This window comes from Spermophilus citellus (genome assembly GCF_964194105.1).
Source record: "Spermophilus citellus genome assembly, chromosome: X".
NCBI lineage: Eukaryota > Metazoa > Chordata > Mammalia > Rodentia > Sciuridae > Spermophilus > Spermophilus citellus.
This window is the reverse complement of record NC_138190.1, coordinates 148,038,074-148,064,788: the sequence shown is the minus strand read 5'-3', so window position 1 is coordinate 148,064,788 and position 26,715 is coordinate 148,038,074. Positions and strand designations below refer to the sequence as shown.

Below are 26,715 nucleotides of genomic sequence, written 5' to 3'. Positions count from 1 at the left end.
TACTTTCAATGGGATTTACTGGGCAGTGTATAGGAATATAGTATGTTACAGAAAGTGCCATTATAGAGTTTGGATTATGTTAGACCTCAACTAAAATCCCCTTGTTGCTAGTATCCAAGTCAGTATTTTACCTTGAGAATAAGATGGTTTGAGTATTAGTAGTATATTTTTAGTTGAATGTCTGTTATAGAGGAAGAAGGGATAGTTAGGGATGGATGAATTGGGGAAAATGAGTGGGACAATATTTCTTTGGTTTCCTAGCCTGATATCATTAACTAGCCTTCAATACTATGGAAAGAGAGACTATAGGTTGTAGGTGAAGAGATGTTTTGTGGGAAATCTAGGCAAATGAGGCACCACATGAGGTTTTCAAGGACTACTTGATGGGAATGTATTTTTTTGGGTTTTTTTTTTTTTGGTACCAGGGATTGAACCCAGGGGTGCCTAACACTGAGCCACATCCTCAGTCCCTTTTTATATTTTATTTAGAGACAGGGTCTCACTGAGTTGTTTTAGGACCTTGCTAACTTGCTCAGCTTCTTTTTCTACTCTACTGTGGCCATGGAAGGCTGTCCTTGTTGAGGTTCTGTAAGACAATATCAAAACTGGGTAATTCATTAGGAATATATATATGTACATATTCATATATATATACTTCTATATATTTTTTCCTATGTATATAGAGAGGGGGAAGAAACCCCATTCCCACATTAACAGCATTAGTCTATTCATCAGGGTGGTGTTGCATTTCTCACGACTAAAACACTCAGGGTCACTCCAGTGAACTGGGCTGCACAAAATAACCACACAGAGACAGAGAAATACCTTTTTCTTTGGGTCCTGTGATGGCTCCTCTGACCTTAGGGGGGTCCATGGAAAGAGCGAGTGAGAGAGAGAGAGAGAGAGAGAGAGAGAGAGAGAGAGAGAGAATGCATGTGTTGAACCCTTTTATTGAGGAGAAGCCATTCAAATGAGGCAAGGGGTCAGGTTTTAGGGGGTTCAACATAGCTTTATGATGTCTGCTGTCAGCAGATTGGCTGACATGTAGGAAGGTCACACCCAAAGGCAGGCAGAGCAACAGAAGGGGACACACAAAGCGAGTTTCCATGGAACATTCTATCCCAAACAGGGCAAAGGGGTAGGGTTACAAAACAATAGGTGAGTGTAGCTCAACCCCAGGGGGGTGCCTACTCAGAAGACTGGCCTTGCTATCAGAGGGTGGGGGAGACTGAGTCCTGACTCATTGCACTACTGTGCCAGACTACAGTGATCTTTCAGATCCCCATGGTGCATCAGGATTGGAAAGTGTGGAACTCATTGTGGCTCCTCACATAGTGGAGCCTAAACACTTCTTAAAAGTTCTAACTCCCAATACCATCACCATAGCAATTAATGCCAACATGAGTTCTGGAGGGTACAAATATTCAAACCATACAGAGGGCTTTGGAGAAAAATGTTGAGGAGGCAATCCTTTGGTCATATCACTCTTATGCTAACCTCTCTCCAGATTCCTTGATTACTGTAGGAAAGATATTTGATCTTGTCTGTGTATCCACCCTTTCCCCTTACTTTCTATGAGTTAACATGTTTATAGTCCTCTATAGTAATTAAGAATAGAAACTTATTTTTCCTGGTAGTTACATATTCATGGAATTTTGACAAGACATTAGGGAGTAAAAAAATGACCAACAAAATGGATTATCTGATATTTCCTGGTTTCTTCCTCTGATCTTTGCTTTGGCCATTTTCCTTTTGCCTGACACTCCTCCATCTATGTATTGCCCTTTTTTAAAAAGTTGTTAATTTTGTCTGATAGCATATATAAATATTTCTCTTTTGGAACTGGTTTTGAGCCTAGGAAATTTTTTTTTTAAATGGAGACTTCAGGGACTTTATATTTTCCTGGTAAGCTGTTATTAAATCAATAGTTTGTATGGTAAGTCACTGGAGTAAATATGTTTTAGTTAGCTTTTTTCAGTACTGTGACCAAAGATCTGCAAGAACAACTTAGAGGAGGAAACGTTTATTTTGACTCATGGTTTCAGAGGTTCAGTCCATACTCTGCTAACTCCATTGCTCTGCAGGTGAGGTGAGGCAGAATACCCTGGCAGAGGGACATAGCAGAAGAAAGGCACTCAGGACATGACAGCAGGAAGCAGAGGGAGAAAGAGAAAGTTCTGCTAACCAGAGACAAAATATAAACCCCAAAGCACATCACCAGTGACCCACCTCCTCCAGCCACACCCCACCTGCCTACAGTCACCATCCTGTTAATATATTTCCGTGGGCTAATCCTTTATTAGATGACACCTGTCATAATCATTTCTCCTTTGAACATTCTTGCATTGTTCACACAAAAGTTCACACATGAACTTTTGGGCAACACCTCACATCTAAACCATAACAATATAGAAATCATTAGTTGATATGGGGATGTAGAGTTGGACTGCCCTAGGCTTTCAAATACTAAAAATATAGAACAAGGAAATTTAAGGTACTTTCTTTTTTATTTAAGGCAAGAGAATCCTGTAGGAGTCTGACTTTATTTGGTTTGTTTGATTCCAGATGGCATGGAAGCTTACATCAAAGTAGATAGCTGCCCAGAGGAACCTGAACTACGGATGAAAAATAACAAAGAGGAAGAAGAATATGATGAGTATCTTGATTCTGAAATGGATGTGTTCAGGTTTGATGATGCCAATTCTTCTTCCTTGATCCAAATTCGCTCCGTTGCCAAGAAGCATCCTAAAACTTGGATACATTATATTGCTGCTGAGGAGGAGGACTGGGACTATGCCCCATCAGTCCTCACCTCCAATGACACGTAAACTCATTTTGACTCTTTCCTACTCAAAATTTGTTTCTCAGTTATTCAAACCAAGAAATCCTTAAGCTATGTTTAAGAGTTAGTACAGGTATAGAATCAAATGGCAAGGGTTAGTGTTAGCTTTCTGATTGCTATGACAGAACACCTAAGTTAAAAGAAAAAAGGTTTATTTTGGCTTGGTTTCAGAGATTTCAGTTCATGGTTGGTTGCTTGGCCACATCATTTTTGGCCTATGGTGGCACAGTATATCATGGTAGGAGTGCCTAGTGTAGAAGGCCTGTTCACCTCATGAAAGCCAGGAAACAAAGAGTAGAAGGGGCCAGGAGTCACAATATCCCTTCAAGGGTACAGCTCCAGTGACCTAAGCTCCTTTCACTAGGCCATACCTTCTAAAGGTTTCACCATTTCCCAATAGTGCTGCAGGCTCCTGTCTAATGTCTTAACATGTGAGCCGTTGGGGGACACTTCAGATCCAAATAATAGTAGGTATTAACATATTTGGACACTATTAAGTAGTTAAGTAGTAGACATAGCTAAGTAGTAGAGATGCTTATATTTTTCTCACTCCCATTAAATAACATCAGATGTTTAAGAGTTGGATTTTTCCTATCTAAAAATTTCTATCCCAACCCCTCATATTTTTATCTCTCATACAGAAGTTATAAAAGTCAATATTTGAATAATGGTCCTCAGCGGATTGGTAGGAAGTACAAAAAAGTCCGATTTGTGGCATACACAGATAAAACGTTTAAGACTCGTGAAACTATTCAGTATGAATCAGGAATCTTGGGACCTTTACTTTATGGGGAAGTTGGAGACACACTATTGGTAAGTTAAGGATAATATTTGGGATTAAGTAAGAAGAAAAAGTATGGGAGATTTTGAATTTATACAACATTCATAATTCAGCCTTGCCGCCAATGGACATGATCTTTTAAAAATAATAAATAATATAATAAATAATAAAATATAATTATATTTTAAATATATCCATATTTATTATTGTTTATGATAATAATAAATATGGATATATTTAAAATATAATTATATAAGTATGTAGAATAAAATTTAATGTCACCCATTAAACTCACCACTCCTTTAAACTACTCATGGATTAGATTTTGATACATATCCTTCCTGAACTATTTTCCTGATTATATATATTACGAGTCAGCAGCCTACACCAATTTAGCTTATGGCCTGATTTTTGCAGAGCGTACTAGCTTAGAAGGTAATTTATGTTTTTAAAGGATTACAAAGAGAGGAAGAAGAGGAACAGTGGAGGAAGACAGAGAGACAATGTAAATGTTTACTATCTAGCCTTTCCCATAAAATGGTTGATGACCTCTGATCTAGGGTATTAAGAATGCTTACAAGGCACAGTGGCTCAAACCTGTAATCCCAATGGCTCTGGAGGCTGAGGCAGGAGGATATCAAGTTCAAAGCCCCACCAATTTAGCAAGGCCCTGATCAACTTAGTGAGACTAAGTCTCAAAATAAAAAATGAGGGCTGGGTTATGGCTCAGTGGTAGAGCACTTACCTAACACATGTGAGGTGCTGGGTTAGATACTCAGCACCACATAAATAAATAAATAAATAAAATAAACGTATTGTGTCCACCTACTATATACACACACACACACATACACACACACACACAAATAAAAAGGGCTGGGGACGTGGCTCAGTGGTTAAGTGCCCCTGGGTTCAATCCCCAGTATCAAAAAAATAAAGAAAGAAACAATGCTTACATCGCAAATAATAATCATGAACATGGTTTAAATAAGTAGTGGTTTATTTTCATTACAAGAAATTTGTAGTTATGAGCTGGGCGTGGTTGCGCATGCCTATAATCCCAGAGGCTCGGGAGGCCAAGACAGGAGGATCCTGAGTTCAAAGCCAGCCTCAACAAAAGAAGTGAGGTGCTAACCAACTCAGTGAGACTCTGTATCTAAATAAAACACAAAATAGGGCTGGAGCTGGGGCTCAGGGGTCGAGTGCCCCTGCGGTCAATCCCTGGTACCCACCCACTGAAAAAAAGAATGAATTTTTGACCTTGTGTTAGATAATGGTTTCTTAGATATGACATCAAAAGCAGAAGCAACCGAAGGAAAAAAAAAAGCCTTTATAAATAACTTAATCACTATTTAAAATGTGTGTACCTTGAAGGATACCAACAAAAAAGTGAAACAATAACCCACTGAATAGGAGAAAATATTTTCAAATCATATATCTGATCTAATACCCAAAATATATAAAGAACTCTTACAAATAAACAATAAAAATACATGACCCAACTGAAAAATGAGCAAAGGATTTATATAGACATTTCTCCAAAGATAATATACAAGGTAATCAGTGAGCACATGCAAAGATGCTGAATACCAGGGAATTGCAAATCTAAACCACAATAAGATGCCACTTCATATCTACTAGGATGACCATGAACAAGAAGACAGACATGGGTTGGTGAGGACATGGATAAATTGTAACACTCATAAATTTCTGGTGGGAATATAAAATAATGAATCCATTAATGAATAATGAAAGTTCAAGATGGAATGACCATGTGACCTACTAATTCTACACCTAGAAATATAACCAAAAGAAATGAAAATATAGGTCGATTCAAAGATGTGTATGCAAATGTCTATAGCAGCACTCTTCATAACAGTTGCACAGTGAAAATCATTTAAATATTCACCAATTGGCTGGGTTCAGTGGTGTACCCTATAATCCCAGCCATTTGGGAGGCTGAGGCAGGAAGATGGCAAGTTCAAGGCAGCCTCAGCAACTTTGTTAAACCCTCTGCAACTTAGCAAGACCCTGTCTCAAAATAAAAAAGGGCTGGGGATGCAGTTCAGCGGTAAAACAACCCTGGATTCAAACCTCAGTACCCAAACAGAAATGTTCACCAGTTGGTGAATGGATAAACAAAATGTGTTATGTCCATAAAATTGAAATATTATTCAGCAATTAAAAGAAATGAGCTATAATCTGATTTCTTTTCAAATTATATAAATATTTTGCCTTTTAGTAAAAGAGATGACTCACATTCTGCATCATGGATAAGACTCAAAATATTTGGCTTGGCTTTCTCACACTATAGTGGCTTTCTTCACACCATAGTGAGACTTCTTTCATGTAGGCTCAGGGTTCCAACTGTTTGTGTTCTAGTAAGCAAATAAATCATAAGGTTTATCACCTTTTATGACCATCATCAGAAGTAACATAGCACTTCATGACATGATCTATTAGTTGAGATTAGTCAAAGCCCACCCATCTATCATGAAAGAAAAGAAAATATGGTCCATCTCTTTTTTTTTTTTAATTTTTTCTCTTTTTTTTTAATTTTTAATATTTATTTTTTAGTTCTCGGCGGACACAACATCTTTGTTGGTATGTGGTGCTGAGGATCGAACCCGGGCCGCACGCATGCCAGACGAGCGTGCTACCGCTTGAGCCACATCCCCAGCCCATGGTCCATCTCTTGATGGGAAGAATGTCAATGAATTTGGGAGCCATGTTTCAAAGCTTACATAGAGACTGACAGCTTATTTTTGTAGTTCAACAAATATTGGTTGTAAACCTGACCAAGACAATAGGAGAAAGGAAAGTTAAAATTAAAATTACAGATCAGTAGCATTATAAACACAGGTTAAAAAAAATCCTAAATGAAAATCTAAACCCAATACAGTAATGTATATAAAAGATAATACATTGTGACAGAATTATCCCAGGAGTAATAAGTTAGCTTAATCTAAGAAAATCAAATGTGTAATCCACCATATTAACACATAAAAGCATAAAAAGGGAAAAGACCATTTGATAATTTCAATAGCTGCAGAAAAAATCATTTGTCAAAATTCAGCAACTATTCATAAATTTAACAACAAATTGGTATTATAAGGGAATTATTGTCCTGGTAAAGATATAAACAACAACAACAACAACAAAAAAAAACCCCACTAAGTATCATTCTTAGTAAAATGCAGAAATCCTCCTATTTAAGATCAGGACAAGAAAGGTAACACATCTATTATACTGGAAATCTTAGCTTGTGTTCTTACAAGAAAGGGAAAGAAAATTTTAATATTTGAAAGGAATAAATAAGAGTGTTAATATGATAAGAAATAGGTGGTTTTAACAACAAACCCCATCAGTATGTATAAATATAATTCACCAAAAAAATGTGGGGAAAAAAGAAATATGTGTTTTACCAAATGAATGGGCTTTTAAGACGAGTGCAAGTGAAAGTAGATTTTTTTAAAAACATATTTTTTTTAAAAAAAGTCAATGGACCTTTATTTTATTTATTTTTACGTGGTGCTGAGAATCAAACCCAGTGCCTCATACATGCTAGGCAAGCGCTCTACCACTGAGCTACAGCCCCAGCCCCAAAAGTAGATTTTTTAACCTTCATTATCACACATCTGCAGATGTAGAGGAATAATTAATGTCTTCATGAGTCTTCATCTCTGCTTCCTTCCTCTCTTTTAAAGCTCTTTTAAATCAGATGATACCACTTGCCACTCCTGCTTGATGCTATAATCAACTGTCCTTCTAGTCAGGTTTGCTCATTCAACGAACATTTTATCATCTGAATCACTGTCTCCTTCTCTGAACAATGGAAAAGACTGAGAGGAAGCAGTATCCTCATGCAATTAGCATAAGAAGGTGCAGGAAATATTTATTGAAATAATTGGAATCATTTTTAAAGAAATGAAAAGGCACCAGGGTGGTGGCGCATGCCTGTAATTTTGTAATCCCAGGGGCGTGGAGGCTGAGACAGGAGGATCGAAAGTTCAAAGCCAGCCTCAGCAATGGATGGGGGGGGGAGGGAGAAAAGAAAAGATAAAAGAAATGGAAAGGGACCTTCAATGAGAAACATAAGTTGCTGTCTAAACAATTTCATGAAAAAACATGTTTTTGAATTTTATCTAGGCTCAAATTCTTATAATATGGATAAAGGCAGCTTTTGGTTTTCTGGAGATAAGCCACAGTTTTCTTGTTGACCTTACTTGTCTTAGGGTATCTTATATCTCATTTTACTTTTCAGATTATATTTAAGAATCAAGCAAGCCGGCCATATAACATCTACCCTCATGGAATCACTGATGTCAGTCCTTTATACTCAGGAAGATTGCCAAAAGGTAATAGCAAAAGTACTTGAAGTGACTCTTTGATAGCTTATGTAAAACACCCCTAAGGCTTCCTAGAATTGATGTGGTGTAACTTTAGGCTGCAACTCTTAAGTGCCCTAAAATCTTAAAGCTGATTGTTCTGATATGAAGGTCATGTTTTTTCTCTGAGTTTAGTTTTTGGCTTCATTCCACACTTTTGATATCTAATATTTTAATATTTCTACTTTTAATTTCATTATTTGTTGCTTAAAGATTCATGACATAGGGCTGGGGTTGGGACTCAGTGGTAGAGCTCTTGCCTAGCATGTGTGAGACACTGGGTTAGATTCTCAGCACTGCATATAAATAAATGAATAAAATAAAGGTCCATCAACAACTTTAAAAAATTTTAAAAAAAAGATTCATGACATATCTTTGTCATGGATTACACCTTTTATCAATAAAATCTCCTTGGTTGTCTTTTATGATCCTTAACTTGAATTATTTTTTTTCTAATTTTAGTATTGCCACATATGCTTAATTAGTTTATCTTTTCCATGATATTATTTTCCCATATGTTTGTTTATTTCATGTTAGGTCTTGTCCACATAAAAAGCATACATATGGTTTTTATTAGTTTACCCAATCACCATCTATCAATTGGAGATTTTAACCTGGTCATAATGTGTTAGTTTTGATATGCTTGTTGATAGTCTGGTAATTTTATATTTCAATTACAATTACTCATTTTTAGTAGTTTGAGTAAAATATTTTCCTTTTAATGAAATTTATACTATAAATATTCTTTCTAAATTTTAATTTTAATGATTTATTTTATCAAAATCATAGTTGCTTAAGGTTTAAGCTATTGAAGGGCTGTAAGTTCCACTTCCTAGAGGCTTTCATTTTTTTTGAGGGGAGTACTAGGGATTGAACTCAGGGGCACTCAACCACTGAGCCACATCTCCAACACTTTTTATATTTTATTTAGAGACAGGGTCTCACTGAGTTGCATAGTTCCTCACCATTGCTGAGGCTGGCTTTGAACCCGCAATCCTCCTTCCTCAGCCTCCCAAGTCCATGGGATTACAGACATGCACCACCACTCACAGCTGAGGCATTCATTTTTAATCATTTTTGTTTTAGATTTTTGGTGTTTCATCTCAAAATCTCTAAACATTGCTTATAGTGCTAATTCTTTGTTTTTTGACTTCACAATTATATATTTGCTTGCTTTGTTTAAATATTTATTCTAAAAATTTTAAATCCAAAAACAACATTTGTGTTTTTAATAAGTTACTTTTTATACATATGCTTATTTCTGAACTCTGATTATTCTTTTGTCTATAATTCCAATGGTTTTACTACTAAAAATCAAATAAGTTCTCCTTCCTTATTCCCTACCACAATCAATCAACTGGATAATCAGTTCTGGAATGCCACTCTCTTTAATGTCTTTTATTTTCCTTTGGCCCTTAGAATATTTTTCTTCTTCATATATATTTTTTAAACAAAAGTCTGCTTGACCCATTTTTATTGATAAAAATTTTAGTAAATCTTATACCAGGGGCTATTTTAGTTTCCATTTACTGAGAAATTTCTTACATACATACAGATTTGTAGAACCTTTGCAATAGCAACATGGTTACTATTTAAAGAAAACCTTTAGACAAACTTAAAATATGTATGGAACTAGTTTTAAGCCAAACTATTCAACTTAACATTACTAATATGTGGCTTGTTATATTCTAATTGAGCTATTTCTGGATTTGGTTGTGGGTAGGTGTAAAACATTTGAAGGATTTGCCAATACTGCCAGGAGAAATATTCAAGTATAAATGGACAATAACTGTAGAAGATGGGCCAACTAAATCAGATCCTCGATGCCTGACCCGATATTACTCTAGTTTCATTAATCTGGAGAGAGATCTAGCTTCTGGGCTCATTGGCCCTCTTCTCATCTGCTACAAAGAATCTGTAGATCAAAGAGGAAACCAGGTGAGTGTTATCCTTTCCAAGTCCTGGGTTTAAAACTTAAAAATGGAAGATGCATATGAACTTCCAGATATTTCTTATTCTCTCAATGTATGTCCTCCTGTATCCTGCAGAAAATACAGTAGTCTGTTTTATAGTAAAATAAAAGAAATAAACTGGGTTTCACTTAGAATGAAGTGAAAATTTTGTTGCTGTGACAAAATACCTGAAAAAATCAACTTAAAGGAAGGAAAAATTTTATTTTGGTTAATTATTTCAAAGATTTAAGTCCATAAGTCACTTGGCCCCATTGCTGTAGGCACATGATGAGGCAAAATGTCACAGTGGGTAGATTGTAGCAGAGCAAAGCTGCTCAATTCATGGAAGTCAAGAAGGAGAGAGAGAGAGAGAGAGAGAGAGAGAGAGAGAGAGAGAGAGAGAGAGAGAGAGAGAGAGAATGTGCACAAGAAAGAGACCACCCAGGGACAAGATATACTTTTCTAGGTCATGCCTCCAGACCTACTTCTTACAAGTAGATCCCATCTACTGCCACTTCCATCATCTCCTGTAATACATTGAAATTATTAATCCATCAAATGGATTAATGCATTGATGGGGTCAGAGCCCTCATAATTCAGTCACTTCCCAAAAGCTCTACCTCAGAACACTGCTGTATTGTAGACCAAACCTTCAGCACATGAGCCTTTGGGGGACATTCCAGATCCAAACTATAACAAGACTCAATTAGCAAGTGGACTAACTTATAAATTTGGTTCATTATATAAGTTGTTCTGAAAAAATTGATTTGTTTAAATAGAAAACTTAGGTATTAGTGTTGTTTGTTGTTCTTGTAGTTCACCTTATCTTATTCTGTTTTTCTATTTTTACTTTTTTATAGATTGGTAGCCTTGTGGAAAGTAGTTGCTAAATGCATGTTTAAAGAGTTAAATCCTCTAATCAGAACATGGAGAGAATGAAACTACAGACTATACCAAAAAAATCAGCCAGCATATGGCCTTAAAGCCAGAAAAACTAAATCTAGTGGATCCAGTCACCCTCTTGCCTAAACATATATTCACTGCTTGTAACACCCATCCCCATTCCCAGGTCCTGGTACATGCCATAACAGTGACCCTAAGAGGAAATATAATTGAACCAAATATATATATGTCATTGCTTCCATCATAGATTTCTAGTGCCTGCCTTACAGTATCAGCAGCATTTCTTTCTCCCTTTCAATACATGTAATTAACAGATGATGTCAGATAAAAGAAATGTCATCCTGTTTTCTGTATTTGATGAGAACCAAAGCTGGTACCTCACAGAGAATATGCAGCGCTTTCTCCCCAATGCAGTAGGAGTACAGCTCCAGGATCCAGAATTCCAAGCCTCCAATGTCATGCACAGTGAGTAAAACATCACTTCAGTCCAGTGGGATAAAGGGAAATTGATGATGCCACCAGACTGATGTCCAAATAATGAATGCATTTAAATGCCATGTAAGAGACACATTTTAAAAAAATGTAATCATATAACACATATTTCAAAAACCTAGTCACCAGTTTTCCTTTCAATGTTTACTTGGCTGCCCTCTCCCATTTAGTTTTATTTTATCTCCTTCTATAATAATACCTTTCCATCAACCCTTCCATACCTAGGTCACTAATTTAAAGACACATTTTCTCCATAACAATACTCTCATATACTATATCATTATATTCATATTCTAGGACTGCTATAATAATTATTACAGAGATGTATTGTCTTACACTTCTGGAGGTTGAAAGTCTGAGATCAAAGTGTTGGCAGGTTTGGTTTCTTCTTTAGCCTCTCTCCTTTCCTTGTAGCATCTTCTCTCTGTATCCTCATGTGATCTTCCCCCTCTACCTGTGTGTATCCTAATCTCTTCATATAAGGTGATTAAGGCTCATTCTAATGATCTTATTTTAACTAACTGCCTATTTAAAGACCTATTTCCAAATACAGTCACATTCTGAGGTACTGGGTTTAGGACTAAACATCTGAATTGGAAAGGACACAACTCAGCCTGTCGCATATATACATATGTGTACTGTTTATATATACACACAAATTAAATGGTCAAAGCATGATAAAATTTAAATCTCTCTATCATTAGGGAAAGGCAAGATAGAATGCCAAAGAAATAGTACTTTATAACTATCACACTGGCAAAACTACAAGACCATTATTACTAGTGGTTGTATGGGTAAACAGGTATTCTAGTGGATCACTGGTACAGTCTTTTTGAAACAAATGTAGTTGCATCCATTAAAATTAAAAATATATGCCTTTTGAAATTTCAGTTCTGGTTAAGATGGAATAAGCACATGTCACTGTATCTGTTCCACTAAATGTGACTAAAAATCCTGAACAAAATGGACATGGACATTATCTGAGAACCCTGAAATTTTTTGTAGTGGGTTATACTCTCCTTCCAGTATGTGACTTCTGTCATCTAATGCTATACCACTTGTCTCCAAGTTTTAGCCCTTTAGCTTTGAGTTGAGCCTCATTTGTTAAATCCTAACCTTGGTACTTCACATGTGACTGAATTTGGAGATAATATCTTTAAAGATTATTAAGTTAAAATTAAATTATTAGAGTGGGCCCTAATCTAATCTCATTGGCAATCTTGTAAGAAGAGGAGATTTGGACATATAGATATACCAGGGATTTACATGCATAGAGGAAAATCCCTGAGAAGACACAATCCAAAATAAGAAATCCAGAATACTTCTAAACCTCTCATTCCCCATTGCTTTGCAGGTATCAATGGCTATGTTTTTGATAGCTTGCAGTTGTCAGTTTGTTTGCATGAGGTGGCATATTGGTACATTCTAAGTGTTGGAGCACAGACCAACTTCTTATCTGTGTTCTTCTCTGGATATACCTTCAAACACAAACTGGTTTATGAAGACACACTTACTCTATTCCCATTCTCAGGAGAAACTGTCTTCATGTCAATGGAAAACCCAGGTTAGTTATTTATATTCTCCTTTCAACAATAGCTGTGATTACCTCATTGCCAAGCTCAGGCATAAAAGCAACCTTCTCCTGAGAACTGCCAAGAGATAACATAGAATTTCCTTAATCTTTTATAGAACATACCCTTAGTGACCTAAGGATCTTCCATTAAGCCTCACCTCTTAAAGGTTCAACCATTTTCCAATAGTATGACTTCCTAAGCTTCTAACACATGGGCCTTTGGGGGAAAACTGCATCCAAACTATAGCATATTGCATTATATGTGATTTTAATGCATAGAATGATAGGGTAGATACCATTATCCTCATTTGCAAATTTTAAAACTGGAGCTCAGATAGCTTAAGTGCATTGCTCAAAGTTATACAACTGGTAAATTTTAGAGCTAGGAGTTGAACCCAAGAAGTCTGACTCTAGAAACTGTTGTAATATGACAATAACATTTAACCTATATAAAACCCTTCCTCAAGTCACTGTCAGCATCAGAGAGTTTTGTGTGACTATTAATAGTCTTCATTATTGTTTGTATTAATTACATTTCTCCATTTTATTCCATTTTTATTTATAGCCCTTTGTGTCACAAACAGGTATGGCACAATAGCAGCAATGCAAAATCCACTTTTACTACCATCATTGGATTGTTACATGTGTCAAGAATTTAACCCAATGACTTGTGATATAATGGTCTTGACCAATATTTTTTCATTTATCTAAAAATGGAAGAGAACCTCTTTTTTTTTTTAAAGAGAGAGTGAGAGAGAGAGAGAGAGAAAGAGAGAGAGAGAGAGAGAGAGAGAGAGAGAGAGAGAGAATTTTAATATTTATTTTTTAGTTCTCGGCGGACACAACATCTTTGTTTGTATGTGGTGCTGAGGATCGAACCCGGGCCGCACGCATGCCAGGCGAGCGTGCTACTGCTTGAGCCACATCCCCAGCCCCGGAAGAGAACCTCTTAATACAGAATTTACTTCAAACCTGGATTCTGAGTAACCACAGTCTTATTCTTTCTCATCTCCAGGTCTGTGGGTTCTGGGATGCCACAACTCAGACTTTCGAAACAGAGGCATGACAGCCTTACTGAAGGTTTCTAGTTGTGACAGGAACATTGGTGATTATTATGAGAACACATATGAAGATATTCCAACATATCTGACTAGTGAAAACAATGTTATTCAACCGAGAAGCTTCTCCCAAAATTTAAGGCATCTGAGTCCTAGGAAGCAATTCAAAGTTATCTCAATACAAGAAAATGACATAAAGAAGATTGACCCTCAGTTTGAAGAAGAGAGAACAGGGATCATCAAAGTACAAAGTGTCTCCAGTGATTTTTTGATGCTCTTGGGACAAAGTCCTACTCCACGTGGGTTATCCTTATCTGATCTTCAAAAAGCCACATATGAGACTATTCCTGATGATTATTCACCTGGAGCAACCGACAGTAATGAAGGTCCATCTGAAGTGGTACACCTCAGGCCTGAGCTCCACCATGATGAAGACATAGTATTTACTCCTGATCCAGGTCTCCAATCAGGATCAAATGAGAATTTGGGAACAACTGTAGCAGTAGATTTGAAGAAATTTAATTCAAAAGTTTTGGGTTCTCCAAATAATCTATCAGAAAATTTGACAGCAGGTCCTGAAAAGACGAATTCCTTAGGAACCCCAAATATGCCAGTTTACTTTAGTAGTCAGTTAAGTTACATTTTATTTGGTACAAAGTCATCTCCCATTACTGGGTCTGGTGTATCTCTGAGCTTGAGTGAAAGAAATGATTCCAAGTTGTTGGAAGCAGATTTAATGAATAGTAAAGAAAACTCACTGGGAAAAAATGTATCATTAATGAAGAGTAAAGTATTACTTAAAAAGAAAATAATTCACACACCTTCTTTGTTGACCAAAGATAATGCTTTATTTAAATTTAATATTTCTTTGATAGAAGCAAACAAGACATCTAGTAATTCAATATTGAATGGAAGAAATTACCCTGACAGCCCAGCGTTCTTAATTGAGAATAGTACATCTGTCTGGCAAGACACTATATTAGAAAGCAATACTGGGCTTCGAGAAGTGACATCTTTGATCCAAGACAAAATGCTAATAATGCACAAAAATAATCCAGTTTTGAGGCTAAATTATGTGTCAAATAAAACTACTCCATTAAAGAATATGGAAATAGGTTACCAAAAAAGGGTGGGGCCTGTGCTACAAGATTCAGAAAATCCAGATATGTCATTCTTTAGGATGCCATTCTTGCCAGAGTCAGAAAATTGGCAGCAAAAGACCCATGCAAAGAACTTCTTGAATTCTGGACTGAAGCAATTAATATCCTTAGCATCAAAAAAGTCTGTAAAAGATCAGAATTTCTTGTCAGAGAAAAATAAAGTAGTAATAACAGAAGATGAATTTACAAAGGACACAGAACTCAAAGAGATGATTTTTCCAAGAAACAGGACCATATTTCTTACTAACTTGACTCATGTACAAGAAAATGATACACACAATCAAGAAAAAAAAATTCAGGAAGATATAGAAAAGAACGAAGCATTAATTCAAGAGAATGTAGTTTTGCCTCAGGGGTATACAATGACTGGCAATAAGAATTTCCTAAAGAACCTTTTCTTACTGAGTACTAGGCAGAATGTAAGTTTAGATGAGGGGACATATATACCAGTACTTCAGGATGCCAGGTCAGTAAATGATTCAACAAATAGAACAGAGATTCACATGGCCCATTTATCAAAAAGTAAGGAGGAAGAGGAAACAAACTTGAAAGGCTTGGTGAATCAAACCAAGCAAATAATGGAGAAATACATAAGCACCACAAGGATGTCTCTTAATCCATGCCAGAAGAATGTTATTGTTCAACATGGTAAGCAGATGTCAAAGGAATTCAGACTCCCACTAGAAGAAACGGAACTTGAAAAGGGTCTAATTACAAATGACAGCTCATCCCAGTCATCCAAAAACATGAAATATTTGATGCACATAGACTACAATAAAAAGCAGGAGAAAACCATTATTCAGTCTCCCTTATCAGATTTTCCTGTGATGAACTATGACATCACTCAGATGAATAGCTCTACATTGCCCATTACAAAGATATCACCATTTCCATCAATTATACCTACAGATTTGACCAAGATCCCATCTCAAGACAATTCTTCTCATTTTCTAGCCTACAGTTATACTTTTAGGACAGAAAGTTCTAGGGCCCAAGAAAGAAGTCATTTCTTACAAGGAGCAAAAAGAAATAACCTTTCTTTATCCATCCTATCTTTGGAGATGATCAGAGATCAAAGAAAGGTTGGCTCCATGAGGACAAGTGCCACAAACTCAGTCATGTATAAGTATAATGAGAGTAATGTTCTCTTGAAACCAGTCTTGCCCAAAGTATCTGGAAAAGTTGAATTGCTTCTTAAACTTCCCATTTATCAGAAAGACCTTTTAACTAGAGAAACTAGTCGTGATTCTCCTGGCCACCTTGAAGTCATGGAAAATATCCTTCTTCAGAAAACACCAAGACCTATCAAAGGGAATAAAACAAATAGACCTGGAGAAGTTCCCTTTGTTAAAGTGGCAATGGAAAGCTCTGAAAAGACTCCATCCAAGCTGCCGGGTCCTACTCTTCAGTTAGAGCAAGAAGACATTGACTATGATGATACCATCTCATTTGTAACAAAGAGGGAAGATTTTGACATTTATGGTGAGAATGAAAACCAGGGCCCCCGCAGCTTTCAAAAGAAAACACGACATTATTTTATTGCTGCAGTGGAGCGGCTCTGGGACTATGGGATGAGTAGATCTTCTCATGTTCTAAGAAACAGGTATGAGTCCATTGTCCTGCTGTTGTGATATTTGACTTTACAACTGCTGAAATAGTAAGAAAGGCACCCCCAATTTGTAGCAGTGAGATACCAGAGATTGCTTTACAGAGGAACCCTAAGAACCAGGTGGCAAAAAATCGAGATGAAGCTGAGGAATAAATGAGAATAGATAATGGCAAATGAAGATGTCATGGGGCTGGGGTTGTGGCTCAGTGATAGAGCACTTGCCTAGTATGTGTGAAGCCCTGGGTTTGAACCTTAGCACCACATATTAATAAAATAAAGATCTCATGCCAACTAATATTTTTTAAATGTCATGAAATTGTTACTCTTAAGAGAGGTTTACAAGAGGAATAGAGGAGTCAGGGGCAAGAAGCAGCAATGGGGAAGAAAGTCATCTTCATCTCTCAAACCCATAAGCTGCAGAAGAAATCTTTTTTTTTTAAACGATAGGTGGAACCATACTATCTTTTTTTTTTAGAGAGAATTTTAATATTTATTTTTTAGTTTTCGGCAGACACAACATCTTTGTTGGTATGTGGTGCTGAGGATCGAACCCGGGCCGCACGCATGCCAGGCAAGCGCGCTACCGCTTGAGCCACATCCCCAGCCCCTGCAGAAGAAATCTTATTCTTATGAAAGGTGTAAGAGAGGAGGGAGGAAGAAGTGAAGCATGTAGTAAAGAAGTTGAAGATGTAAGCAGGATTGTTTTCCAAGGTATGAGATCCAGAGGGTAAAATAGGGTGACTTGATTTTTAGGGGAGCAGAAGGAGGCTGGTCAAGGTAGAGAAAGCAGAGACAAATTTGGAAGACAAACATGAGGGTCAGTCAGGAAGTGTTACATGGTATCTGTACAATTGTAGCCATTGGAGTGAAGCATAGTAGAAGCTTGCACTCTCTTGGGGAGAGCAAGAGATAATAAATCAGTAGACAAATAAGGGAATTTCAATGGTGCTATTCAGAAGATAGAATAGAATAATATGGTAAAGAGTGACTGGGGGTACTTTAGCTGTGGTGCTCAGAGAAATCCTCTTTGGGGAGTTCAGCCCAAACAAAATGGGGCAAACATGACTTGAGTATAGTGAAGAATCCAAGGTATGGTATATGGAGGGAAGATGAGGTGGTAGACGCAAACATCAGTCAGATAATACAGGTCCTAGAGGAGATCCCCTCTTCATTACTCATTGTATACTCATTCCCCTTGCTTTCTATCTGAAGTGAGCCCTCATTGCTTCATGCTGATGCTATTCACCTATATTTAGCACTACATATGCTTCTGTAATAATAAAACACTATTAAAATAATAAAATCAGAGACTGGCCTGGCAAGCTAGGATTCGGAGGTGTTTCCCTGAAGAGGAACTCCATTCCCCAAGACTCACAAGCCTATTGGCCTAATCACTATGCTGCCTCCATCCTTCCCTGAGCCCCCCTAGTACCAGGCAGTCCAGCACAGAGAGGGAAGGTGGCTGGGTGGGGAGTGGGAACATGGTCTTTATATGGTGGTGGCTTTTGGGGGCCTATTTTCTGTGTGCCTCTTTGTTGTCTTTTTTTTTTTTTTTTTGAGTTGGGATCTAACTATGTTGCTCAGGTTGTTCTCAAACTTCTGAGCTCAAGTGATCCTCCTGCCTCAGCTTCCCAAATAGCTGGGACTACAGTTGAGAGACACCAAACTTAGAAGAGAAAAGATGCTTGCCTGGCAAAAGTAGAGCAGATGGAGGGAGAAGACGAGGACAAATTATTAAATAGCCTTAAGAAAAGAACAAAGAAGGAGAGGCCTTGTCCATCAGATATTCCTTTCTGTATGAATAAGACTACCATCAATGTACATGGAAATTTACAGAATGAATTGCTGTCATTGAAAATGATTTGAATGAACTGACCTTTTGCTTCACAGTGGCAACACAATTCTTGCTTATTAGAGAGACTAAATAACAAGAAATTCAGCTTGAGCAGGCACTTAAAGCAAAGCCCTGGTGGGTATATTATTTGTTCCTGCAGAAGAACATTTGTAGTGTCATGAAGTGTTGAGTAAGCTCTGAGGAGGGAAAGGAAGAGGGTCCAGAGCCATGGACAGTCACAGAGGACAATACGCTAAAGAAGATCCCTAGGTGTTACCATGGCCATACAAAAGTGTGGGAAGTGATTTTAAAAGGATGAATCAACAGGTACTTTCCCTGAGTTAATAGGCTCTAAGTTGCAACCATCTTGCCTGCATTAAAGCCAAAGATAGCAGAAAGAAGGAAGTAACAAAGATCAGACCAGAAACAACTGAAATGGAGATTAGAGCAATAAGAACTAAGAATTTTTTGATGGGCTAAACAAAATTTTTAGAGAAAGAAAATGAGGTGATGATATTTAGGATGTGTTGAAATAGTTGTTAACCTAGAATTTTATATCCATCAAAATACAAATGAAGTTGAAAAAAGGACATTTTCAGACAAGCCGAAACAAACTTCCCTGCTACCAAAGATTCATTAAAAATAGCTGATGATAGGCTGGCGGTGTAGCTCAGTGGTAGAGCACTTGCCTAACATGTGCAAGACACTGGGTTCAATCTTCAGCACCACATAAAAATGAATAAATAAAATGGAGGTATAAAAAATGTTGTATTTGTTAAAAAATAGTCTGATGTTATACTTACTTCAAAAGTGGTTCCAACAAGATATGAGAAGCAAGAAGGAATAAAGAGCAAAGACCGGGGAACTATATGGTAAATATAAATAAGCATTATTTATATAAACAATGATAAATTTTAAAAATTAATGTATATATGATTGCTTTTTCACAACATGTCTGCTTCCAAAACACAGATATCATGAAATCACTGCAAAATGTAAGCCAAAATTGGGAAAGAAGATTCATATCAACATCATTATCATTGAACAAATGGATTTGAGAAAGTCTACCATTACTGACAATGTAATCTACAAATGTGGTGCGATAACAAAGAACCATCAAAAAATTAAGAAGGAGGGTGCTGAAATGGGAAGGGGATCCTTTAAGTATGCCTGGGTTTTGGATCAATTGAAAGCTGAGGATGAGCATGGCATCACCATTGACATCTCCCTGAGGACATTTGAGACCAGCAAGTATCATGTGACCATCATTGATACCCCAGGTCATATAGACTATCAAAAACATGATTACAAGGCTGACAAGGTGGCACATGCCTATAATCTCAGCATCTCAGGAGGCTGAGGCAGGAGGATAGTGAGTTCAGAGCCAGCCTCAGCAAAAGCAAGGTGCTAAGCAACCCAGTGAGATCCTGTCTCTAAGTAAAATACAAAATAGAGCTGGGGAGTGGTTCAGTGGTCAAGGGCCCCTGAGTTCAATCCCTGGTACCAAAAAACCCACAAACAAACAAACAAAAACATGAAAACATGCTAACCTTTCAGACTAACCATACTGTTCTGATAGTTGCTGCTGCTGTTGGTGAATTTGAGACTGGTATCTTCAAGATTGGACAGATTTGTGAGCATGCCCTTCTGACTTACACACTGGGTAGTGCTAACAAAATAGATCACACTGGGCCACACTACAACCAGAAGAGATATGAAGAAATCATTAGGGAAGTCAGTACTACCTTAAGAAAATCGGATACAACCCAAGACAGTAGTATTTTGTGGCAATTTCTGACTGAAATCATGACAACATGCTGGAACCAGGAATGGTTCAAGGGATGGAAAATCACCTGTAAAGATGCCAGTGCCACTGGAATCATGCTGCTCATACCTCTGATTTGCATCTGGTCACCAACTTATCCAACTGACAAGCCCTTATATTAGGCACTTCAAGATGTTTATAAAATTAGTGGTATTGGTACTGTCCTTGTGGGCTAAGTGGAGACTGGTACTCTCAAATTGAGCAAGGTGCTCACCTTTGTCCCAATTAATGTTATAATTGAAGAAAAACCTGTTGAAATACATCATGAAGTTTTGAGTGAAACACTTCCTGAAGATAACGTGAGATTCAGTGTCAAAAATGTGTCTGTCAAGGGCTGGGGTATGGCTCAATGGTAGAGCACTTGCCTACCAAGCAAGAAGGCTTTGGTTCTATCACAAGCGCTGCAAAGAAGGAGAAGGGAGAGGAAGGTGATGGTGGAGAGTAGTAGGAGGGGGAGTATGAGGAGAAGGAGGAGGAGTGGCAAAGATGTTAATTGTGGCAACATGGCTGGTGACAGCAAAAATGGAAGTACTGCTGGACGCAAAGGCACACTCCTGTAATCTAGCTCAAGAGGCTGAGGCAGGAGGATCACAAGTTCAAAGCCAGCCTCAGCAACTTAGTGAGGCACTAAGCAACTCAGTAAGACCCTGTCTCTAAATAAAATACAAAATAGGGCTGCAGATTATCTTGACTTATGCACACCAAATCAATGATGGTTCTGCACCTGTGCTAGATTCTGACACAGCTCACATTGACACAGCTCACATTGCTTGCAGGTTTGCTGAGTGATTGCCATTCTGGTAAGAAGCCAGAAAATTGGTCCCACTGTAATTGTTTTTCAATACTAGAGATTGAATCCAGGGCTCAAACATGCTAGGCAAACATTCTACCACTAAAATACATTCCCAGTCCTTTTTTTTTTCTTCAGACAGGGCTTTGCTAAATTGTTAAGGCTGGCCATGAACTTGAGATACTTTGGCCTCAGCCTCCTGAGTAACTAGGATTACAGGCATGGGATATCTATCATGCCAGGCTCCATTGTGATATTTTTAATTGATTTTATTTTTTAAATACATGACAGCAGAATGCATTACAATTCTTAATGAACATATAGAGCACAACTTTTCATATCTCTGTATATAAAGTATGTTCATACCAGTTCCTGTCTTCATATATGTACTTTGGATAATGAGGTCCATCACATTCCACCATCATTGCTAATCCCCTGCCCCCTGTCTTCCCCTCCCACCCCTCTGCCCTATCTAGAGTTCGTCTATTCCTCCCATGCTCTGCCTCACTACCCCACTAAGAGTCAGTCACCTTATATTAGAGAAAACATTCAGTATTTCTTTTTTGGAGATTGGCTAACTTCACTTAGCATTATCTTCTCCAACTCCATCCATTTGCCTGCATATGCCATGATTTTATTCTCTTTTATTGCTGTGTAATATTCCATTGTATATATACGCCACATTTTTTTAATCCATTCATCTACTGAAGGGCATCTAGGTTGGCTCCACAGTTTAGCTTTTGTGAATTGTGCTGCTATAAACATTGATGTGGCTGTGTCCGTGTAGAATGCTGTTTTTAAGTCCTTTGGGTACACACTGAAGAGAGGAATAGCTGGGTCAAATAGTGGTTCCATTTCCAGTTTTCCAAGGAATCTTCAACCTGCTTTCCATATTGGCTGCACCAATTAGCAGTCCCACCAGCAGTGTGTGAGTGTACCTTTTCCCCCACATCCTCACCAACACTTATTGTTGTTTGTCTTCATAAGAGCTGCCATTGTGGCTGGAGTGAGGTGATATCTTAGTTTTGATTTGCGTTTTTCTAATTGCTAGAAATGATGAACATTTTTTTCATATATTTGTTGATTGATTGTATATCATCTTCTGAGAAGTGTCTGTTTATATCCTTGGTCCATTTATTGATTGGGTCATTTTTTTTGTTGCTTAGCTTGTTGGGTTCTTTATATACCCTAGAGATTAGAGCTCTATCTGATGTGTGAGGGGTAAAAATTTGCTCCCAAACTGAAGGCTCTCTGTTCACGTCACAGATTGTTTCTTTTGCTGATAAGAATTTTTTTTTACTTTGAGTCTATCCCATTTATTGACTCTTGGTTTTAATTCTTGCACTATAGGAGTCTTATTAAGGAAATTGGGGCCTAATCCCATGTGATAAAGATTAGGGCCTACTTTTTCTTCTAATAGACACAGAGTCTCTGGTTTAATTCCTAGGCCCTTGATCCTCTTTTAGTTGAGTTTTGTGCATGGTGAGAGATAGGGGTTTAATTTCATTTTGTTGCATATGGATTTCCAGTTTTCCCAGCACCATTTGTTGAAGAAGCTATCTTTTCTCCAACATATGTTCTTGGTGCCTTTGTCTAATATAAGATAATTGTAATTTTGTAGGTTAATCTCTGTGTCCTCTATTCTGTACCATTGGTCTACCAGTCTGTTTTGGTGCCAATACCATGCTGGTTTTGTTACTATTGCTCTGTAGTATAGTTTAAGGTCTGGTATAGTGATACCACCTGCTTCACTCTTCCTGCTAATGATGGCTTTAGCTATTCTGGGTCTCTTATTTTTCCAGATGAATTTCATGATTGTTTTTTCTATTTCTATGAAGAATGCCACTGAAAATTTGATTGGAATTGCATTAAATCTATATACTGTTTTTGGTAGTATGGCCACTTTAATAATATTAATTCTGCCTATCCATGAGCAAGGTAGAACTTTCCATCTTCTAAGGTCTTCTTTGATTTTTCTCTTTAGGTTTCTGTAGTTTTCATTGTATAGATCTTTCACCTGTTTCATTAAGTTGATTCCCAAGTATTTTCCCATTATAATTTTTTGAAAATATTTTTATTTATTTTTTTAGTTGTAGTTGGACACAATACCCTTATTTTATTTATTTATTTTTATGTGGTGCTGAGGATCAAACCCAGGGCCTTGCACGTGCTAGACAAGTGCTCTACCCCTGAGCTACAGCCCCAGTCCAATGATTTTTATTGTTATGGTTTCTTTCTAATTTGATCTTGAGATTTCTCTCTTGAGAGTGAATATAAACCAACATAGTCACTTTCTAGAAGAACCCATACTGGGAGCCAAGTTAGGTGAAGGTGTGTTGGTCATGTGAGAAACAACATGCAGAAGTGAAATCAACATGCAGAATGAAATAAAATAGTAACAAATACCTAGAAATAAGTATTTCAAAAAGTTTACATAGAATTTTCTATGAGGCTAAGCTTGTGGCTCAGCAGTAGAGTGCTAGTATACCACATGTGAGGCACTGGGTTTGATCCTCAGTACCAGAGAAAAATAAATAAATAAAATAAGGGTGAAAAAATAATTTTCTATGACAATTACTGAGAAACTTAAATATACCTAAATAAATGCTGAGATATACTATGTATGTGGACTCAAAACATGGTATCTGAAAGCATAAATTATTCACAAACTAATCTATGATTCAGTGCAACTTGAATGAAAATCCTGACAAGTCTTTTCTTTTGTAGAACTCAACAAACTATTTTTAAAATTAATACAAAAGTGCAAAGGGTCAAGAATTGCCAAGACCAGCAAGATGGGAATTGTTGTATTACATATTCAGACTCATTTTAAAGCTATAGTAATTAAAACAATTTGATAATTGGCACAGAGATAAGCAAACAGGTAAATAAAAACAATAAAAAATAGACTTTAACAATATACATATAGACACTTGATTTATTTCCATTATAACATGCTGGGAAATATCCATACAAAAAAGACATTAAACTTGACACCTTGCTCACAACATATACCAAAAATGCCCACTCACATTGGGTCACTAGTACAGAAATGAAAGATAAAAGCATAAATATCTTAGGAAGAAAAAATAAGAGAATCTCTTAATTTCTGGGTAGGGAAGAAAAAAGATTTGATATCAAGATACAAAAAACATTAATGAAGAAAGATTTTAAAAATAAATTTTATTACATTAAAATTCTGAACATAAAGAGAAGTTTAGCTACAGAATGGGAGAGAATGTTTGGATGTTTACAAGGTATAAGGCAAAGGACTCATGTTAAGACTATATAGGGTTATTCTCAGAATCAATAAGAAGAAAGCAGATTATCCAATACAACAAAAGTTGGCCGAAAAGAAAAAAAAAAGAAAAAAAACTTGGAGAGAAGCTCCATAAAAGAAGATATCCATATTACTGCTACTCATGAAGATTCTCAACCTTATTGATCAGGGAAATGCAAAATAAAACCACAATGACACACTACTATGCAACCACCAGAATGTCCTAAAATATCAAAATACAGTCAATATCAAATATTTGTGAGAATATAGCAAAGGGAACTCTTAACATTGTTGATTAAAATGAGAATGTTGTAGCTGCTTTGGTTCATATCTGGAACCAAACACCTGTATTTGTAAACATCAAAAATTTAGAAATAACTCAAATGTCCACGATTAGGGTAAATTCACATAATGGAATACTATATAACAAAGGAAATGAATCTCACAACTAAGATTCTGAGTGAAAGAAGCAAGAAACAAAATGATATATGTGTGTTTCTATTTACACACTTCAAAAAGCAGGTAAGGCTGAACCATATTCTTTAAAGATGTGAGGACATAACAGGCAAATTGTGAAGAAAATCAAATAAATGATTATCATCAACATCAAAATACTGGTTATCTAGTGCAGAGGGGAGAGGCTATGATTGGAATGGGCAAAGAGTGAGTCTCCTGGCAATGTTTTTCATCTGGGTAATGGTTGCACTTTTGAATGAAAAGCATTTATATTGTATGCACTTTATTGTGTGTGTGTGTGTATGTGTATATATGTATGTGATTTAATTCACAATTTAATTTTTAATATATATTTTTAGACATTGATGGACCTTTATTTTGTTCATTTATTTATATGAGGTGCTGAGAATTGAACCTAGTGCCCCATACACACTAGGCAAGTGCTTTACCTTTGAGCCACAACCCAAGCTGCACAATTTAATTTTAAAAAAAAGGACTGGATCTTGGGGCTCTCATATTTAGACTATGTTTATAAACTATACTCTTTCAATATTTAAAAATATTCTTGAATACTAACTACTTTGTGTCAGGTACTCTTCCAGCTGCTGGGAATATAGTAGTGAATACAACAGGCAAAACTACCTCCTTTCATGGAACTTAGTAGTACAAGAGGATGGAATAGTTAACTAAACATAATGTTATTTAGCTGTCTAGTAAAAGGAGAAACTAAAAGTTCACTTGGATACCATCTAAATATAGACAATCTTCATCTAGATTGCTTTTGTAAACTCCTTACCTCTATGTATTTGCCAATGTGATACACATAGATGTACCATATGTCCAAAACGGTACACCGAAACCAACCCCTCCTCTAGGATTTTCCATCTCAGTGAATTGCATGCCATCCACTCATTTGTCCCAACCAGAAACCCCCAAATTATCTATAATTCTTCTTTCTCTTCTCTCTGACCCATTGCACTTGCAATCCATCATCAATTCTATTAAATGTACCTAAAATACAGGAAAAGAAGTATGTGAGGCATTTCTACCTACTTGGTCCATGAGGATACTACTTTTCCTCTACATTTTCTCCAGGGATCAGAGTGGCAGTGTTCCTCAGTTCAAGAAGGTAGTTTTCCAGGAATTTACTGATGGCTCCTTTACTCAACCCTTATACCGTGGAGAACTAAATGAACACTTGGGACTCTTGGGGCCATATATAAGAGCAGAAGTTGAAGACAATATTGTGGTGAGTTAAAGACAGTGGAATTACAAGAAAATTAATTCCACATATTTATTTTGTTTCCTTTTTTAATATTGATTTTATTTTTTTAAATACACGACAGTAGAATGCATTACAATTCTTATTACACATGTAGAGCACAATTTTTCATATCTTTGTATATAAAGTATGTTCACACCAATTCATGTCTTTATACATGTACTTTGTTTATTTGCATTACAATTCTTATTACACATGTAGAGCACAATTTTTCATATCTCTGTTTGTATATAAAGTAGGTTGACACCCAATTTCTGATTATAAAAATAATGTACTCTAAGGCTGGATTTGTAGTTCTGTGGTAGAGTGCTCTCCTCACATGTGTGAGACCCTGGGTTCAATTTTTAGCACCACATAAAAATACATAAATAAAAATAAAGATATGATGAAATCTAACAACTGAAAAAATTAAAGTACAGAAAAATAAAGAAGTTGAAAAATAACCCCTTAGTTAATTTTTATGTTTTTTCCCTATGTGTTTTTCTTTCTG

At 36.7% G+C, this 26,715-nt stretch overlaps 1 protein-coding gene across 3 annotated transcripts in view; it reads left to right on the top strand.

Moving 5' to 3' along the window:
• The window catches only part of F8 (coagulation factor VIII), a 110,344-nt gene that overhangs the window by 23,379 nt on the left and 60,250 nt on the right, over positions 1-26,715 (top strand). For all 3 annotated transcript variants that reach the window (XR_014020144.1, XM_081278408.1, XM_081278407.1), the window contains 8 exons: positions 2,566-2,824; positions 3,484-3,655; positions 7,888-7,981; positions 9,735-9,949; positions 11,181-11,331; positions 12,713-12,922; positions 13,947-16,752; positions 26,039-26,192. Coding sequence is in view for 2 of the 3 variants with exons in the window: in XM_081278408.1 (XP_081134534.1) it covers positions 2,566-2,824; positions 3,484-3,655; positions 7,888-7,981; positions 9,735-9,949; positions 11,181-11,331; positions 12,713-12,922; positions 13,947-16,752; positions 26,039-26,192 (4,061 nt within the window). In the remaining variant the exon portion in view is untranslated. The remainder of the gene's footprint in view (positions 1-2,565; positions 2,825-3,483; positions 3,656-7,887; positions 7,982-9,734; positions 9,950-11,180; positions 11,332-12,712; positions 12,923-13,946; positions 16,753-26,038; positions 26,193-26,715) is intronic.